The sequence below is a fragment of the Perissodus microlepis genome, chromosome 17, assembly GCF_051167445.1.
Source record: "Perissodus microlepis isolate ML-2025 ecotype Zambia chromosome 17, ASM5116744v1, whole genome shotgun sequence".
NCBI lineage: Eukaryota > Metazoa > Chordata > Actinopteri > Cichliformes > Cichlidae > Perissodus > Perissodus microlepis.
Window position 1 is genome coordinate 16,305,159 of NC_140477.1, and position 20,819 is coordinate 16,325,977.

General features: G+C 39.4%; 1 protein-coding gene across 2 annotated transcripts in view; it reads left to right on the plus strand.

Moving 5' to 3' along the window:
* The first annotated feature begins 2,291 nt into the window (after window positions 1-2,291).
* The window catches only part of LOC146369424 (ankyrin repeat- and BTB/POZ domain-containing protein 3-A), a 231,545-nt gene continuing 213,017 nt past the window's right edge, over window positions 2,292-20,819 (plus strand). The window contains exon 1 of one of the 2 annotated variants that reach the window (XM_084910924.1): window positions 2,292-3,602. In XM_084910924.1, the coding sequence (XP_084767050.1) occupies window positions 2,738-3,602 (865 nt within the window). In that variant the 5' untranslated portion in view covers window positions 2,292-2,737. The remainder of the gene's footprint in view (window positions 3,603-20,819) is intronic. The other variant, XM_084910925.1, reaches the window with a different exon arrangement.

A 20,819-nucleotide genomic window follows, 5' to 3' on the forward strand; every position in this document is an offset into this window, starting at 1 on the left:
CACAAAGCACTTCAAACTAAGGTAAATCTAAGAACACATTACTGAATAAATTACCATTTTTTAAAAAAAAAAATAAGTGACTGGACCTCATGACTAAGGAAACATGTTTATACGATCCACTCATTCAGCTTGCAAAAAATACTAACAATCTATCATCATGCCGGGAAAATCATGATAATTTTTCTGTTACCAGGCAACCAAGGCTTAATAAGTGAGGACAAGCTTCGGAGCGCCACGGTGCATGTAAGAGATGCAGCTGACAGCTGCCCACCTCCACCACTCTCACCTGAGTTAGTCAGCAAGATATGCTGCATCAAGAGGTCGTGGCAGACTGCTGGAGGATGAGGTGTGCTAATGGTGGCATCTGCTTACAGAGGAACTCTTTATGAAGCGTTCTTCATGCGAAATGCATTATCATCCTTTTCATTTTCTTTATTGGGGCTCCGTTTCATCACTAGCATCAGAAACCTTTCTTTTTTGCCTAGATAACTCTATATTCAGTCAATAAAAGTCTTCCTACATTGGTCATTATCTGTAATAAATACTATTAGGGGCCCCAGCGTGCCTCTGTGGAGGCTCGGGACATAAATAAACTCCATTGCTTTGGTATAAAACCTACATAATGCAGTGTGGTAATCTTATTGTTTATTGTGTGTCAGCCAAACAATGAGAGGAAGATATAGGCATGTTTTGTTTTACACTTTTTACCACGTCAATCACTTTTGCAGCAGTGGGAGTCACATCCTCTTTAGACCCTCTTAAAAAAGTCCAGTGTAGGTTTGTCAGTTCAGGCATGCAATGTGATGTCATGCTAAGAAAATCTGAAAGGGCCTCTGGCGTGGCAGGCAGTGTGGACAGATGGTTGGTCCAGCTCAGACGTAGAAGGAGAAACCCCAACAGAATGGATGAATCATCATTCCACCAACTGTTCCTCTCAGCAAGTAATCAGAATTCAGCACATTCACGCTTTGTTTTCATGGCTGGACAAAAATATTGTATCATGGAGAATAAATGGTTCAGCAACAAAATCTTCCAAGTGCTGTTAAACCTTGACACAGAGGCGTGGAAAGACTTCTGATCTGGAAAAAGCTCAGAGCAATGTTCTCTGGATAGTGAAATATTTATAAGGATCAGACATTAAAGATTGTGGTGCACCTTAAGAAAGTTACTTCTGCTGCAGACGCTTCACGTCATACTTAAAAATCAACATTAGGGGTGGAAAACAAGCACAGCAGAAGTCTAATGTTAGAAATGCAACATTTTATCCAGGTTCTCAGAAAATTTCAGGAAGGTGGGTTAATATTATCTTTATTAGCTGAACAGAATAAGAAACATTTCATTAAACACCTAATAATAGCGTTTTTAAAGTCTTACTTTAAAATGTTCCATTTAGTTACAGCAAAAAAAAAAGTGCAATCGTAATAAGAACACTAGCCTGACCTGTACTTAACTAAAGAAAAAATGCGCTGCGCTTTTATTTTACAAAATTGCACTGTTATTCGTGAATACAGGTGAATACTGATGCCTATTATTATTTATAGGTGTTGCTATGATTTTACAATTGCATCCTGCCTTTTCTTTGGACAGCAGAATGATGGATGAATGGATTTTCATGGTGAAATTTAGCAAGCAAACTCCTGTAGTGATTAATCATGTCCAGAGAAGCTTTAGAAAGGTCAAATACATCAGTCAGTGAACAGACTAAAGGAAATGCAGAAAAGCTGATACCTTTGCATACATTAAAGCACATACACACACACGCACAAGAAACTGAATTCATGGTACATCAGTGACCTGTTCACATGAGGAATTGTGTGTTTATACAGCTACTGTACAAAACTTTAATACATTTTAAAACTGTGAAATTCATCTACAGATGACAGCAGGAAGAATAAAATATAGCATCACTGCAACGAAGCAGCTAGTAGTATTACACAGAAAAGCTTATTTTTCATAGAGCACAGAAAGAAACTGCTATTTTAGATAACAGTATGTACACTTTAAAATAACAGCTTAATGCTGGCAAGGTAGCAGCCAGCGTCTTCTTTATGCTTAATTTAACATCCACTCATTGATCTTTGAATCTTTGAATCCTCATTGAATCCACTCATTGATCTTATTTGATTGGTGGATCTGAGTTTTATGCGGTAGAATTAAATTATTTTCGTATCCCTGCGTTATTTTAACACGGAATTTGTCTATTTTACCATTTGCGCCATGTGTTCTCTCAGTGGGAACCTTCCTCTCATCCTGGCACTGTCGTGACATGACACTGCAGCAACGCCACTACAAACAGCAGATTGGCTGGCACAGCAGCCCGCATTAGTGTGTTTTCCACTGAACTGTTGTGTTTCACCAGCTCCAGGTAGATTCTGCTGAAAAGCAGCAGGTAGCTCCTCTCTGTCAGTAACAACTGATGGATACGCGGATTGGCTCGTTTCAGCCCGCCGCTCTCATGCTCCTCCTCTCCATCGGAGTCCTGCCTGCGCTGCGCTTGTTGCAGTGAGCGCGGAGGGTTTGTGCGCTCTCGGGTTATGAAGTTGTGGACAGGAGGAGAGGATATCGGTGACAGCAAGACGCGCAGAGGAGGAGAAAAGTAGATGCTCGTTGGTGTCGTTCCACTCTTCATTCTGGGGAATACGCTTAAATCGGGAGATTGCGGCGGAGAAACGCGCTGAAACGAGTTTGTGGCATTTAACTGGGAGACCAAGCATACCCAACAGTATGCGGTGCAGTTATGGCAGGCAAGGGTAAGACAGTCGTGAGGACGCTGGAGGATTTAACGCTTGATTCTGGTTATGGTGGAGCCGCGGACTCGGTCAGGTCGTCCAGCGTGTCGCTGTGCTGCTCCGACACGCATCAGTCCATCTCGCATGGGGGAAACTGCTGGCATCTGACGGAATCCATGCACAGCAGACACAACAGTTTGGACACAGTCAACACCGTCCTGGCGGAGGACACGGAGATACTGGAGTGCTCGGGTCACTGCGCCAAGCTGCCCGAGCTGGAGGAGGTGCCATGGACCCTGGGCGAGGTGGAGGGCGCGCTGAGGAAAGACGAGGAGCTGATGGTGGGCAACCCGCCACCGGAGGTCCTGGCGCGACTGTCGACTCTCATTAGCCGCGCGCTGGTGAGGGTGGCCCGGGAGGCGCAGCGACTCAGCTTGCGCTACGCCAAGTGCACCAAGCACGAGATCCAAAGCGCCATCAAGGTGGTGCTCTCGTGGACCATCTCCGTCAACTGCATCACGGCGGCTCTGAGCGCCTTGTCCCTCTACAACATGAGCACCGGGGACAAGTTCAGCCGAGGCAAGTCCGCGCGCTGCGGGCTGGTCTTCTCCGTGGGGAAGTTCTTCAGGTGGATGGTGGATAGTCGGGTGGCCCTAAGGATCCACGAGCACGCTGCCATATACCTCACCGCCTGCATGGAGAGTCTGTTCAGAGAGGTTTTCACCCGCGTCCTGCGCAGCGCGCTCGTGGAGAGGGACAACGGGATCCCCAAGTTTACGCTGGAGTCAATGGAGCAAGCCATCTGCAACGACTCGGAGATCTGGGGTCTGCTGCAGCCCTACCAGCACCTCATATGTGGCAAGAATTCAAGTGGTAAGCCATGTCAGTGAGTGGTTAACTGTTTGAAACGTGATTGACGTACATTTGGTGGTGTGTGCAGAGGGCTTTTTTATCACCTAAATCACCATATGAGTAAAATCAATTTCCCCCCTAAAACAACTTGTTTCCAAAATGGAAATCCACGTGCTTCAGGAACTGTCTAGAAACAAGTGGCTGCCTCTTTAAATAAGCCATAACTATGACTCAACTGGGATGAGGCCTGATGTAGAAAATAATTTTCTTTTCAAAAGCTGTCTTCATCTCAAGTTCTGCTCATTTGTTTGGAGGATAACAACACATTTGATTTTATTTTTTCCTAATCTGCTTAGTGTACCCTCTTAAGAAAAGCAATATGACTGTAAACTGTGTTATTATGCTGGGGAATAACTACTGCTTATATTGCTAGTGTAATTCCATACCCAAACAAAAGGGCTTGGCAGTTTTTGAATATTTATTACCCTCAGCTTAGACCTCAAGGCCAACCTGTGAAACAGTATCTTGGTTGTTGCAGCCTCAGAGCAACAGCCAGACTAGACTAGGTATTTATGGTGAAAAAGATCAAACAAGCTCAAACCTCTACTTCTTTGAAGCTATTGTGCTCTCAGACTGTCATTAGCAGCACAGATGTTAATGAGTGTTTTTGATAGACTATAGGAAATGCATTTATGTATCATGATGTGTGTGCGTCAGGATTTTTTTGCACAAGCAGGCTTTGTGTTTATATTGTGTGCTGGCCTTGTTGATAATGCTACAGTCTCACTCCAGAAGGTGTAAGCTGTCAGTGTGGGCTGGCCCTCTTGTTTTCAATGCCCTGAATGAGTTGGCTGAAAGCAGAAGGGAGTTGAAATACTGTTCTCCAACTGAGAGCCAAACTGGGCTGTGTAATACTGGCCAAAGAATCATATTGCAACACTTTGGCTAGTTCCTGCAGCGCGATTGTTTTCTCAAGACATGGGTTCAAAAGAAGAGATGGATGGGTTAGCTAAGAGAAGATTTTTTTCTTGCACATGTGTGACCTGTCTTTCTGAATGATTCCTCCGTAATGACACCAGAGAAGATTATTCCAGAAGCAATCTGAAGAAAAATGGATATGAGATCGCTCTCACAGATTCTTCAGTGAAGTGAAATGATCTGAAATTGAATGTCATGGATGCAGTTCTTTTCTTTAAAGATGGGAGTCTTTTCTGTCCCCCAAATCCTCACGTGCAGTGTAGTAACTTAAAATGCATCAAAATGTAAAGAAGTCCAGAACTACAAACTACTACATTTTGATAAAAAAAAAATGCCACAGATCATTTTCACTCATCTTTTAAATAGAGAATCAATTTTAGAAATAAGATATGCATGTAAAATAAGACCCTCATAGTGATCTGTCAATCTTCATATTAAAACAGATCAATTCCAAAAAAGTACTGTTGCTATTGAATCTGCAAGCCGCTTGGCATCCACCTCTACACCAGTTGTCTCTGACTTGCCCTATTATCTCCCAGGTGTGTTCATCGACTAGTGGGGAGGTTCTAGGTATTGGTTAATGCAGTTTAAAAAATAATTACTTTCTTTTGGCTATAATAGTCCTAACTAAAATAACATTTTAAAGAAGTTGTAAGGAAATGCTTATCACATTTTTATAAAGCTCAATGTTGAAGCATGCACATTTTTCTTTAATCTGCAGTGATACCAAACACTGAAAAACAGCAAATCCTGTGATTAAGAATAGTCCCAGTTTCATTTTCTGGCTGTTTGTTAGATTAGGGTGAGCTTAACTGAGTCATTCATCCTCTTTTTACATTGTTGTTTTTCATCATTTTTATTTTTTTACACAACTGCTTTGTCTTGAAATTGTAAAAACATGAATTCTGTGTAGATTGGATGTTGAGCCAGGCATGCATCTCCCTCTGCTCCACCTCCTCCGTGCAGTGCATGATTTTCTGGTGGTGCAGAGGAAGATATCATTTGGAGTCACACAAAACAGCGTGATGTCATTTTAAAACAGTTATCAAGGCAAAAATGCGTAGATTTAAAAAGTACTGTTTTCCCTTCCCCGACCCAGCAGTGTTATTAATGCATTTCAAAGATGAAGAAGAAAAATGTATTACTTTGATTTTATGCCAACAAAGGCTGCACTTCGAGAATTATTTAAAACTGAGTCATCAGACCTGCGGCCAAATAATTAACCACAGATATTAATCTAATAATCACTGAGGTGTCTGTGATGGCTTCTTTTTGGTAGTTTTGGTGATAGCAGTGAGACTGGATGTAGTAAATGGAGAGAGCAGGGGAGGCCTTCTTGTGACAAACATGATCTTTTTGTCTAAAAATTTCACCTGAGGAACAAAAGCACCGCAGTGCCTAATGATTAAACCCACATTGCTCGACACTCCCACTGACCATACGTGACAGCCTCTCTGCTCTGACTAATGAGTAGAGCATAACGGAAGCTTTTCTTCACCTCCTTTATTTCCAGAGGTGCTTGCAGCTGCTCAACCTGCTGAAAATTCTGGATGTTTTCAGAATATTTGCTGGTAAAACAGGCAGTGTGAAAGGTTTGGGAATGTTTGAGCTTATAAGAGCTTTAATTTAACTTGATGACTTTCCACGCTGATAGCCTAACCAACAGTAATTCTGAAACGAGTCACACCTTATATACCCAACTGTTATGGGTGGAGGAGTAGGTGGAGATGGAAAATAAATAAATGAATTAGGGCATCGCCAACTGAAATTTGTCAGTGTCTTTATGAATGATTCATTTCCAAAATGAAACGAGTCATGAATCATTCCTGATGTGCTAATTTACATTCAGCAGTTAAAGAGTGGTACATTTTGAGGTGTGTTTTTGTCCAGCCTGTTAGCCCTCTCAAGTCAAATCTATATCTGTGTAATTTGTTTTATTTCAATTGGTTTCCCAAGTTTGGGCAATCAGGTAACAAACACGTGTTTATTCTAATTTAAGAATTAATTTAATTTAGCACTCTCTCGTACCTCTGTTTTTGGTTATAGCCTACCAACTCCTGAGGAAAATATGTGACTTTATAGGAAATGGTCTACTGTGTTGAGTTGCTAGTTAATAACTGCTTTATCTGCTCTTTTGTACAAGGGGGATTTTAAGAATACAGCTCTTCCTACTTCTAGTCTGACCAATGTTAAGCTGTATTTCTGCTTTTCCACTGTTAAGGACCCACAAAGTCTATATAAGGGTTTCGAAAGGGAGAAACTCAAAAGTGGCCCCAGACAAGACTGCATTCTCTGGGGTTGACAGTTGAGTTTTGCTTTCACTTGCCGCTTACCTTTATTTTCTCTCAGCTTGGTTCACCTAAAAACCAAAATGATTAGCGTGAGGCACTAAAACAACTTGATACAGAGCTAAGTGTTGTCTTATTTTCAGGTGCGTTAACTCTAAACTTAACTACGCTATAACTAAACCACATGTCGGGTAGTTTTCTGGAAGATTTTATTCTCAAACCAAAGTAGTGAGTAGTCAACAGAAAACCAAAACAGTGATCTTAAACTTGTTTAAAGCTGCAGATTCAGGTAAATCTCTCCTAATTCTTTACAACAAGCTCCCACTTTCACATGAGATTTGCAAAATATCAATTATCGCCACTTTAGCTCTTACCTTAACTACTACACTCATGTGGGGTCCCAATTTTGCCAGCACTTATATATTTAGAGTTGATTTAGGTGCATAAAGTGTCATACCTTGTGCATTTTGGAAGGATGACTGAAATTTGAAGTATAACTGTGTGTAACTGTGTACATGACTAGTAAAATAAGGGCACTTCCTTCATTGCTTTCTATGTAAGCCTGGTGCATCAGGTTACATGGAGAAGCAACTGTCCTATTTCCCTGCACTAACATGGGTTTACCTTACAGGAAAGCAGTTTTATAAGATTAACATCCAATTTCTGCACCTTTTCTATGCCTTCTGTACCTTACAGATGCCAACTGAAGTGATGCATTTAATGTATGTTGCACTTAATCCTACATCATTGTGTATCACATATATGTATATTTCAACACATAAAGAGGTATTGCACAAACATCAAATCTAAAATGTTTCTCGATGTTGTCTTGTTACCTGATGACATGTGACGTCAGAAACAAGCAGCGTGGTCATCAGCTTCCCGACCCGCCTGCGTGATGTTTAAATTTGGCATCCTGAATGACTTGATTGTATCTGATTATGTCTGTCATTCGCCGTGACCTTCCCCAAGGAACCAATCCAACCTCCGCAGGACAGATGACACAACATAATGGTATTGCATAGCCTGCTATAGTCTGTTTGTTAAATTAGCAGCAGGGTGATGGTTTCCCTCCTTCTTCCCGCTCTGTCTTTCACACCATATTTTATTTTATTTCATTTTCTCATGGTGGGGGGAAGCGGGCTCAGTGTTTGCATATTTGCTTTCCACTGTGGTTTTTAATAAGCTCGACTCATAACCACATGATTTTGGCAAAGCCTTTTGTTGTCCATTCTGTTATTATTTTCTGCCCGTCCTTCCCCTCCTTTGGGAGGGGGGATACTCGCAGATGAGCCAACAGATTGCCATAGTTATGATGGAGATATGATGTGAGCACTCGGCAAGGCATGCTGGTTGTGATGGAGTTTGATGTCATGGTAATTTCATAAGGCCAAGGGCTGCACCCGCAACCTTCCACCCACGTTTCAGCAATGATCAGTGATTGTGAAGTTATGTGAAGTTGTTTTCCAGGCCAAGATATATTTTATGAACAGCATCCATTTCCCTCCATGTTACTGGCTTATAAAAATATTAATTTTAATTTCATATGCTTCTAGGTAAATATTCTGATAGGAATTCCACACGTATAAGTCAGCTGAGACCAGCCTGAAATTGTTGTGGTTTTATTACTTGCTCTGTGTCATTGGAGCGTGGATCCCCTTCCATTTTCAGGAAGTAGGTGAATGCACTGGGTCACGATGAGATAATAAGAGGAGTGTGGGAGTAGTGAATGCTTAATGCTGTGAAGGAGTCAAGTGCAGGAGGAGAAACCAGGCTGGAGTGTCAGCTGCAGGAGCTGTTGCTGAGGGGGCATTGGCACAGGTCCCTTAGAGATATAATTACCATGCAGCTCTCTTTAATTAACACTTGTGCTTATCTGGTAGTCATTAAGATTAGGAATTAGTAACGGGAAACACCAGGGAGCTGGAGAGAACAAAGATGGTAATTCCTCCCATTCATTTTTAATACCCGTTACTCGTAGGCCTGCGTCGGCATGTTTGATCCAATCAGTCTGTGTGGCCGAGATAAAACGGCTCCTAGAAATTCAGACCTGTGGACTTTCTTTGCCTTGGATTTTTATGAAACAAAGCAACTTGTTTCATCACTTGTCCTTGTTGTTAGGTAAGCTACTTTGGGCTGGTCACTTAATAACAAGGTGTCGCTTCAGCGGGTAACTCTGCTTGTTTTATGAATCTGTTGCTTAGCAAATGTAGCCACATGTACTTTTCAAGGTATTTTTTGTAATTACACTTGAAAAAAATAACCATTTTATTGAAATGATATAGATCACATATAGGTTATATATAGGTAAAATTAAAAGGGTCACTATTTTACCAGTCGGTGTGCAAATTTTTTGGCCTTTTTTTTCCTAATGAGGTTTTTAATTATATGAGGTTTATAATTTCTAGGCCTGGTTAACTATAGTTTATACTGATTTTATTGCAGACATTTCTTTTACATCCATAGATGTCAATTAAATTACAGACGTTAATTTAAAATATGATTTCTATTAAAAAAATTGTTCAAAGCCATGGCATCACGTGAATTGCTAGTCTTGGGATATTTTAGCCTTTAAACAGTCAGAAAACACCTAATAACACACTAATACGTACACCAGAACTATTCAGTTAAATTTCAAAAGATTATGGTTTATATGAATATATGACAACAGCATTCGCAGCATTAACCCCGCACAAGGAAAACTGCTACTTAAGGATACCCAGCACATTCAAATATAACAGCAAAGAGTCCTGACCAAGCATCCACTTTTAATGAGCCATAACGTGGTCATGACCGTTGTGTTGGGTTAAGCCTGTGGCTTGGGCAAAAGTGTAGTTTACTGACAGTTATTGGAAATGAGGAAGGACTCCCTAAGTTTAAAGCCAGATTTTTCTCTCTTCTTTTTTTGTATTAGTTTCACTTTTATTTTTTTTATGAATGTAAGCTATAAATCAGAAAACCAAACTCATCTCTGAGGCTTATATCAAAACAGTTAAACCAAAGAGTGACTATAAAGCCACTAGGAATTGACTGGATATTATACACGTACATTGTTTTAAATATGAATTTGAGAGCCACATGTTAAATACAAAACTACTTAATGAACATTTCTTTTTTGTCTCAGTATATTTATTGAACTACATCTCGGTTTTCAGTTATATTTATTACTAGAACATCTGTCCATTAACCTGGTAATCATATGATGGTGGATGCCTGGTACCAGCTAAATAGCTGCACCAGTGTTAGCTTAGCACCACGTAAACTAACTCACTAAGGTGTTAGCTAGTGAGCCGCTAATGTATTAGTGCTGATTAGCTCTTTCACAAGCAGTATTAGCAGGATAGAGCAAATACTGCCAGTGAATTTATCATAAAAAATTATCATAAATGAGCACTAGCTAATGCCCATTAGCATTAGCTATATTTTAACACAAGCAGGGCCTTGATGAAATCCAGTAGATACTTCCATATTCTCAGGCTCTCCTCACTGTTTGAATAAAAAAATATGATGCTTGTACCAGTAAAGGTAAAAACAGGTATTATAATAAAAATATCTAACATAACCAATATTCTTAGTATGTAAGTAAATAAATAAGGTATCTAGATATATAATCAAAAACTCGACACCCAAAAAGTGTGAGTGACTCTCATGTCCAACAACAAATCAAACTGAGTTGATTAGGTAGTTCAGCATTAAGTGGTACCATCTGTTTTCCAGTGTAGCAAAGTGGTTAATGGCTCAACTTATAGTCACGCTGTGTTATCATATATTAACTTAGATTACTGTTTAATGTGGAGCAAAGATCCATGGATTACTGCCTTCATGCTGCAGATGTACGTGAAGTCATGCACACTGCCGCGCATAGACATGTACGGACACGCCTGTAAGATGCTCACTTCGGCTTGCACGTTGAGATGTTTCCATCTAAATCAATCCATCCACAAATACAGGAGTTTGTTAAAACTCAAACCTGAGATTTTAATGGGGAGCAGCAGATCGACACAGGAATATTTAACTCAATAATGGGGTCTAGAGACACAAACGACAGTAGTAAAATCATCACTACTCCCACATTACAGAAGAGGAAACAGGTTTTCTCAGGAATCCTGGTGTTTTGCCAGGCCTTTCACTTTTAATTCAACACGGCAGCTCTTTGTTTTTCTCACTTCTGCTGCACTGGAAATCGTTCACCGTCATGTCATCTGAGGTCACTTGGTTAGGGTTGATTCACATTGTGCAACAGTAATCTCTATTTAGTATATTTTCTAGAACTTAAAAAAGAAATCTCTCTACTATCAGAGACATTTAGAATACTGGTACATGCTCATGCTACAGTGTTGTTTGGCCTCTTCAGGATTCTTATCTATAGATAAGATGCACCTGTATGCCAATTTTGTTTGTTCAGATCTTGATTGTATGGGAAGACTGGGACAAGAAACTCACAGACAGATGGGAGTTTATATTCTAGTAAAGAAAAACATAATTATGCATTAAGAATTGTGTCCACGTTGGACAATTGTTCCTTGTTAGGAAGTGAGGTGACTGGTGGGAGGGAGTTGAGTTGTTTAACGTTAGCCATAACCACACCTTAAGTGTGAATGAAGTGCCAGGATTGATTGATTAACTGCACTGTAATAATTCAAAAGCCACAAATAAGCCATGCAACATTTTATGTCGCAACCAGATTTGAAATCAGTCTCTCATTCATTAATTAAGGCTATTTCTTTGGTAGAACACAGAACAAAAACATTATGTGCAGCAGAAGTGAAAATAAATCGATATAAAACTCAAACACGGGACCTGCTCTTTTGTTGACTCATGTCATCAGCAATGCTGTGTATTCTAAATCAGTTCTGCACATTTGCATTTGTGGTTAGAACCACTTCATATCTTCTCTATATAGCTACAGCTGTATGTAATGTTTTCTCCCCTGTGTTGACTCTTCAGGTTTCCCATATGGAAAAGATATATATAAATCTTATAAAGTTTGTATCTGTCTTGTGTGAAACTTGTATGAAAAGCATACAAGAGTGAAAACAGATATAAGATCCCTTGAAAAATTATATAATGAAACTTGTATGTTTTGGATACTTACTAACAAAATATATGAAAGTAATGAGAAAGTGGCCACTTTCATGAGTAATCACATATAAGTTTTTACTATTTCTTTTCCATATGGGTTCCGTTATCACACCAAGTCTGTGGTTGTTGTCTGCACATTTTTGATCACACCTTGAGCACAAACAATTTTAAGGGGCTTGGCTCTTCCCATATTTAGAAATTCTTTAGTAAAAAGTGCTATTATTATAGTTTTTAATCCAATAAATATCACTGTTCATTGCTCATTGTTCCATGAGCAGGAAACATGACTTAAGCAAGTGTCCGATTTTGAAAGTCAGACCTTTTTTGCATGAGTCTGACCAGTTGTGAAATGGTTGGTTTTCTGTTAACACTGATGTCATTCCTGGACAGGGAATGAGGATGTTAGTCTAACACACACACACCCTGCGACATATATTGAGTCAGAGATTGTTTTTGTCTTTTGGGGAATTTCTCGATTGCTTGTTGTGCAAGCAGTATCACTTGGGATTATTTTTCCAGTGCTGTCCAGGGGATTTTCTACACATGGACAAAACATTTTGCAACTTTATGTAGTCACACATCAAAAGTTTTGGTAAGAGAGAAAAGAAAAGAGCTGTGTGAATGCACTCTTGAGTTGTTTCTTTAATCAGCTGTTTGAAAACAATTGTGCAATGTAGGATGGAATAACAATAGGTTCCGCAATATATTAATGGTTGGTTTGTGAAGTCATTCAGGACTAATGTTATTGGTCAGATGACTTTTATTGTTCCAGCACCATGTAAGTTGTTTGTAAAAGCAGCAGGCATCAATCACAACATCTCCCCCGTGCCCATTTTCCTCCCTCTGGGTTTATTTCACACAATTACTGCATACTCCTGGAGTTTAACTTGTTCAAGTGTGAAGAAAAATATATTTAAATCAGAAACAATCACACAATCTCCCCTTGTGTGATTGTTCTGAACCTCTCTGCAGGCTATGCTTATATCTCGCTCCAGAGCTTGACTGAAATTTATGTCCTTACTTTTTGGGAACATATTTGTGAAGACAGCTTCTAAGCTTCAAGGCGTGGGGTGGGTGTTTCCCATGGCAATGGCTGATTGACTTATAAAGGAAGCCATAGTGCTGTATAGCCCACAAATCTTGTCAACAAGCTTATCAACAAAGCCCACACAGAGAGGCAAAGTCAAAATGTCACACCTCAGCTAGTCTTTGTTTGTGGGGTGTAACTATCTTTCTCAGTTTTTTTGTTCAAAAAGAAATCAGTCCTGGAATTTATTGAATTTATTGAATGAGCTTTCATAAAAGTAGAACCTAAATTGTGGTAGATTAATAGATCAAATGATGTTCTTTAAAAAAAAAAATCTAATTTAGGAAAGAAAAGTATTAACCTCTTTCTGAGCCATCTTCCCCATCCACTGTACACTTACACTTTTCTCCAGTAGATCTGGTTTCCTGTACATTTTATGATAACCTTTCACAAACAGGAAGTCTTTTATGTGTTTCTCCTTTAACCCATCAACAAAGTCTTTTATGTTTTTGCTTGTGGTTGTTCTGAATGTCTTCAGTTGACCTCAGGATGTTTGTACCCTCGTTTTAAAAAGCGTCCTGTAGGGCTGGATGGTGGCCGGTCACATTTTTATTCAATGTGAAAACTGAGTAAGCCGATGTTTCCCAGCAGCCCCTGATAAGCTTAGATTACAACAAACTATAACATGATGACTTGGCTTTCACTGTCTTTCACTGTCTGTCCCTCATGTGGTAGCAGGAGTGATTAAAGGCTCTCTGAGAATCACCAAGACGAGTTTTTCTCGTTGCTTTTCACGCTTGCCCACATTTAAGAAAGATGCAAACTTCACATTGATGAAAACATGTCCAACTAAAGGCGCAATTAGATCTTTGTTCACCTTTGTTTACCTGTATTTCATGCATGGATGAGATTCAATAAGCTGGTTTTAAAGGATCAGAAAAGAGATTAGGAGTTAGCCTTTCTACCAGATGGATGATTTCATCTAATAAAAAAAAATTCAAAGATTATGTCTGTCAGCTTCTGGTCAGTGGTGGCGGATCCTCCTTCACACAGTTTTATGCACACGCTTACTAAGAGCACATAATTTGTGTGCCTGTGTGGAATTGTATAATGCTTGTGTAATACTTGTAAGTTATGTACCAAGAAGCTGCTAAATATACAGTCTGAGTCTTATCTTCAGTCTTACAGACAGAAAGCAGCAATGCCAGCAGTGTGATGGAATTAAATGGTATAGTGTTATATTGAAAAGACTTTTCTACATTAGTGGTCAACAACAATGTTTATTTGTTTATTTATTTTTTAAATATGAGTTTTACTGGTTCCGCTCGTCCTTAAATACCTCGTTGGTGTGACAAAATTCTTCATCTCTAAAGCAATAATAAGAAACTCTATACACACAACTACACTGTGCATCAAATTATGTCCCGACCAGTACTGTTTTTGTGGACTGATACTGATTTTAAGGGACTAAAAAACTGCATTACGTACAGCGGCTTATATTCTTTTTAAATGTATAAGCAGTATGTTAGAGCTGGTTTGAAAATTCAAAACAGTGGTGTCACTGTTTATGGACATTACAGCAATGTCTGTCATAAACTAGATTACATCTCACTGTAAAACCCCCGATGCTGGCTGAGTTGCAATCTTCAAATCCATCTCAAAGTTTGATTACTTAGCCTCTCGGTTCAAAAGCCAATATTTTGGAGTTTGGGATGTAGCCAGAATATCTGCATACTGGATATCAGATAATGCATACTGAATATCCGGTCCAAGTCCTCTTGTTCCATAAGACAGTCATAGTTTATGAATGCAAACAAAGTAACAGAGCTAAACTGTTGTCAGACAATAGCTGATTGTTTTCTTCTGCATAAGGACTGTTTACCTGAAACTGGTCACAGTCTGCTCATACATGACCGGTCAATACTATTTGACCTCAAGCAACTATAGACAGACAGCAGAGAACGTCCAGTTCCAGTTCAGCATATTCATATGTAGCTGTGATGTCACTCTGCTACATGTGCTGCAGGTGGTGCTGCTAGTATAAGGAGAAGTATAAGGGGGGATATGAAGCTGGTGAAGATACCTAATTTACTTTACCTTACTTGGTTTCACTTTTTACTATTTTTTCCCCAGTGAAATCAGACTATGGAGATATTTCATTAACAAAATATATTCAACTTGTAAAATCCTATAGAACTGTAGTTAAATCCAATAAAAGTAATTCAGAATATGAGATTTTTCTGATGTGATGTATAATAATGCTTATATTGAGCCATTTCCTGGTCATTTACATACATACATACAAAATTATTTTTGTATGCTCTAGTCCAGGCTATAAAAGTCCCATTAAAAGGTCCTTAAAAACTATCACGTGTCAAAATATCCAGTCTTATTTGTGTATCATATTTATGCATATTTTAGTAGGCTAATGTGAAAATAAAGTCAAGTCAGTGGAGTCAAGTTTTTTGTTTGTTTTTGTGAAGCTGACTTAAATGTGTCCATTGCCTTCCTTTATTTGGCATTTTTATCAATATTTATGAGCTTTAAATATATTAGTGGAAACAAGAAAAGAAAGACAAGGGCAGAGTGAAGCTCTGACCACTAAAATGGACACAGACAAATCGAGCTTCCCGCCCATGGTGCGTGTCCATCCGCAGCCTCCTGTTCCCCGAGCCACAGGGTCTCAGTGTGTAGCGACAGGACAGTCGTGCCATTACAGTGCTCAATTAATGAGGGGCGAGCGCCACATCGCTTTCTGGCTGTTCCCAGGTGGCGATGGGAAATTAGGCTCCTTACTCTGGGGAGAACCATCTGCTTACCACAGTGACACAAACCAGGCCAGTTGATGTTTGGGGAATGGAGTCTAGGGGAATGCCTCTGGTGATTGAAGACCCACGCTCTAACATATCAACCATCCTTTCTTCTTCTTTTGTTCTTTGAGTCTACAACTAAATCCTGCCTTGACAAGTGCAAACGCCAACTCACACAGCCCATAATAGGAAAAGAAACACCCTTGTTTTGTTTTTAAAGCCCTAAGTTACATAAGCTGTTTCTCTGTGACTGCTCGTCTTTAAAACAGCGACATTGACGTGTACTCCCACTGTACAGTATTCTTGAAATTTTAAAGTGAAACTAATGTCCTCATATGGAAGATGTTGCAGCTTTTCTCACTCTTGTGTAGGCAGGGACACTTCCCCCACTGACAAAGCATTTTTTAATGATCATAATATAATAAAATGCCTTTATAATGATAAACATTAAAAGGAAAGCTACGGGGGGAGCTTCAGCTCTCTGTCACTGCACGGTTGTTGGACCCACCAGCCCTGCTTTTCTTTAATTGGACATCTGAGGCCTGTTTTACCCGTATTATTATTATTTTAGATGAAGACTGATTTATTGCATTTTCAAGTCAGAGAATAAAAATTTTAAAAAAGCTCAACATCAAGATACGGGGCTAAATTTGGCATTTTTGTGAAAGAGTTTGGTGTGAACTACAGAGAATCAGAGTTTTCATATAAAGCTGTGGTTGAATAGGGAAACAGCCACTGCTGCTGCTGATTATGTGGTTACTCACCTGTAATGGCTTCAAAAATGTACCTGGCTGCATTAGCTGCCGGTGACGAATGACTTTTTATGTTTTAAATGTCATGAGATAACGCTAATGTTGCTGGATAGCACTTTAGGGCTGTTAATAATCACTGTGTCGTGCTTGAGTGTTTGCATGGAGCACAAGAGGACATAAATGGCTAATTTTGGTGTTTATGTTTAGGTTATTGATCTGATTCAAGTGGATGGTGTATAAAGACTGAAATGAGTGCATTATGAGAGGAATTGCCTGCAGAAGTCTGTGAGAATAAATGAAAATAACAAGAGCTATTCAGTTCCCTGACACTTAAAACATCTTTTAGAATGAAGCTTGTTTTGAAGTTTCGAGAGAAACTGAACTATTGATTGGATGAAATGTTAATTTTTGTGTGTGTGTGTGTGAAACACTTTTTCCCAATAATCGTTCTCACTCGTATTTCAGTTCCTTGCCAGGCTCCGTACCTCAGTTTACATAGTATCTCTTAAAACATGTCCTCAGTGGCAACTTTCACGATTGCACAATAAGGAAAAATTAATGTACTTATAGGGAAAAAAAATGTATTTATTCGATTTCGCTATGCCACCTGTCTGGTTGAACCTGTTTCGCGTCATCATATGGCTCTTTCGCCCAGCGTGGTAGACAAGTAGAGGCACAGCGAGGTGTAGACAGGTTGCATCACAGCCCCTCTTTACCAAGTCCTGTTTTACTGCCAATAACCGACTTACTGCGGGCGTGCAGACTGACAAGCAAACAGGTGTCTGGACACACACAGTCACAGTCATGCGCTTGTTGGTATTACTGCACCTGTGGGAGTATTTGGCCACTACAGTGATAGCTGCTACGTGCATATTTTAGCTCATTTCTGAACCTTGAATACATTCTAATGAAACTGAAACTCTAGTAAAAGCTGTAAAACAAATATTTTGTCCTGTACTAGATTCTCAGTTACATAATGAATATCTGATTAACTAATACAGCAGGGCATTTACGGTTCTGTGGTGCAGCTGTGGAGCCTACAAAAAGGCATAGGGGATATTTTTGATCCCAAGTGAAAGAAACAAGAATTTTCTTTTCCTTCTTTTCACATCAGCTCTCTGTTATCTTTGTTCTTTAGATGCCTATTTCTGCTGTAATTAACTTCTAGAGCCACACTCATATATGATCTTTAAGACTAATACTGATACCAATATTTGGTTATTTAAAAGTCTATTTGGCATAGACTGTCTCCTCTTTACTTTTTGATTTTCATTTGTCAGGAGTTCTGAATGTTGATATCAATATATTGGAAAATAGTTAATACAACCAATAAATAAAGTAAATGTGTTGAGCTTTGGTAACTCTAGTAACTCTAAGGTCCAAAGTTTGCTTCAGTTCCCAAATACAACCACTGAAGCTCTACCAAATGTTAAAAAGGATCTTGTGAAGTGTTACTCAAAGGGTAACAATAAAGTGTAATGCTAACGCACTTAAATGTTAGCAGTTAGCTAACCAGCTAGTTGGTATCTAGAAAATATTTTAAACAATTTTTGGCTTAAATATTTCTAAAACACAAGAACAAAAAATAAAAATCAAAACTAAATTGTTATGAAGATTGGGGGGGATAAGGAAAGTTGGATTAGTTGTACTATTGCTAGCTACAGAGGTGCTAAATTATTAGGCTAATGTAAACAAGAGCTCAGGCAATCTCTTCGTGCAAATAACAGGATGGTTAAACTGTTCTTGATAACAATACACACTAAATGAGTCAGTGAATGAAGTACAGCACGTGCCCAGTAGCAACAAGTTTTATCATAAAGCATGAAGAAGATATCAAAGAATTAGCAAAACTGCAACTTTGCCCAACGTATCCCCATAAACACGAGATTAGTAGATATTAGGCTGTTGCATGGCTTGTATTACTTGAAACCAAAGAAATATGATCCTAAAGTTAAGCTCCATATCTAAATCGTAGTTTTCCTGACATTAATTCATTTCTGAAGCTATAAAATAATAATACTCTCCAGGACACAGTGAACCTGGAGACAGTAATACATACCAGCGGTATTTAAAAGCTTAGCTTTAGGGCTCACTATAGTGGTAATAAAAAGCTGTAGAAAGGTAGAGTGACAACTGAATCGTATATTTAAGCTTATGTCATTTCAAAGAAACAAAGAAGAAATCCCTTAGAAAGCCTCAAACAATAAGAGAAGCTTGGAAAAAAGAGTTCATACGTGACCACTTAATATGGGGATAACAGTGAATGAAAATGAAATAATGCTGTAATGCTTTCCACTATTGCTTAATATGTTAAAATAAATGACATTTAAAGCAGAATGATCATATACAAACATCAAAACCACATTTCAACTGACATTGATATCGCTAGTGGGAAAATTTAACAGCCTGCACATTCACATTCTTCTTTTTAGTTCAGGTAAACGTAGGCAGAGAGTCGCACGATGTTATCAAACTGTGTAAAAATAGGAATGACAGCTGGCATGTCTGAACAAGTGCTGCAAACTTACCTGGTAAATGAATGAGTTTCATTTAGAGCATTAAATACGTTCCCACAGAGATGAAAACAGATGTAATCACAGAGCTTAGGCATAAACACCTGTTTGAATGGACAGTGCTACACTTGCATTGTTAATTTAAAAGCTAACACTGGACTTTACAAAGATGGAAATATAAGAGTATATTATGCATTCCGTGGGTGTCAGTGAACGATGCGTAACTTAAGTCTGTGGTCTGTTTCTGAGAGCTGCAAAAAATTTCACAAAGCATTCTCATAATGTTACAGTTAATCCATAAAATGTTAATGGCACCCCGGAAGAAACTCTCCTAATACATCAGACAGCTATAAACGCCAAGCACGGCCATCCTTAAGTGCATGGATAGGTATTCATGCATATCCTGCACTGCCAAGTTTATTCATCCAAGAACTCATTCACCTATGTTAATGCACACCTACACAAGGTGGCTGCATGATACCATTCCTGCTTCCACACATTCAGAGCAGATAATCCTCAGGCTTTCACGGCAGCAGATTTTTCCCACACTCTGAAAAAAGATACTCAATCTCATCAGTACCCATGATCCATCATAATGTCCCAGAGGCAGCCTGGTACTGTCATCAAAATACAGTTTGTTTTTGGCCCGTTCTCACCCATAAATGCATCATCAGGGGGGCTGCTAGCGTCTCTCTTTCTGACCTGCATTTGGCTCTGTGAAAGATTGGCTTAAATGTGTGAGTCAGGCTGAGTCAATGTGAGTATGCATTAAAACGCACTAGAAAATGTGAGGGACAGTGTTCTTCAGTCTTAGGGACGAAGCTGAGGCATTCATAGTGCCTTCATTGTCTGACTGGCAGCAGTCTAAAACCCAAAGATAATCTTTTCACCACCGAGACACACAGTTTGAGACATATCTGCTGTGAGATAGCTGCTGTTTTCCTCACCAGAGGACTTTAATAAATGGTAAAGCTGTTGTGAGGTCATTTTCAGTGACTCAACCAGCAGATTAATCTGATAATTGCATGTTGAGTCCCTTTGCACTAATTCATATCTGCTTCTCTCAGCTCTTCTGTTCCCCGCTTTGTCTGTTTCGTGTTTGTTTTTGGGCACTGACGCATATCTGCGGCGTTGTAGCTAATCATTTTCCAAACCATGCAGCAGTGTTGTGGAAATGCGATGGCCTTTGTTGTCTACTACCGCTGCAGACATCATATTAACAACACATTAAGTGTTAGTTGCGTGCCTCTGTTTCTAGCAAATGCCGATGTAAAGCCACATAAGTTGATTTTATTGATCATTTGGGTGGAGGCAGCACATCACTCAGCTTATAAAGCTGATGTGGTGAATTAGCACAGAGCTGCCTGTTTACACTTCTGGGGACACAGAAATGCATTTTCATTAATTTTGAGCCATCGTTGTGATTGTTTGCATCCTTTTAAGCCTATCAGTCCCCGAGGACAACGTGCCTGGTTTGCTCCACTAGTTCACTGGCAAGTTATTAATTTCCCTGTTTGCTTTTGGGCAGCTAGTGTGCAGTGGGGTTACCTAGGCTTTTTATTCATCTCCTTTACTTTATGCTGCTCCCGCTGCTACAAATGAAGATGATCTTTTGAATATGCAAAGATTAAGGGAACTCTGGAGACATCTTAATGAGTGACCTCTCTCATGCATTTGAAAATGCATTATTAGATAAAACCAGGTGTCTGCTGCAGTCCTGGAGTTGGTAGTTTGTTGGTTGTTGTAGATTATTCATGAAGCACTATCCATGCTCTATAAGGCTAATCT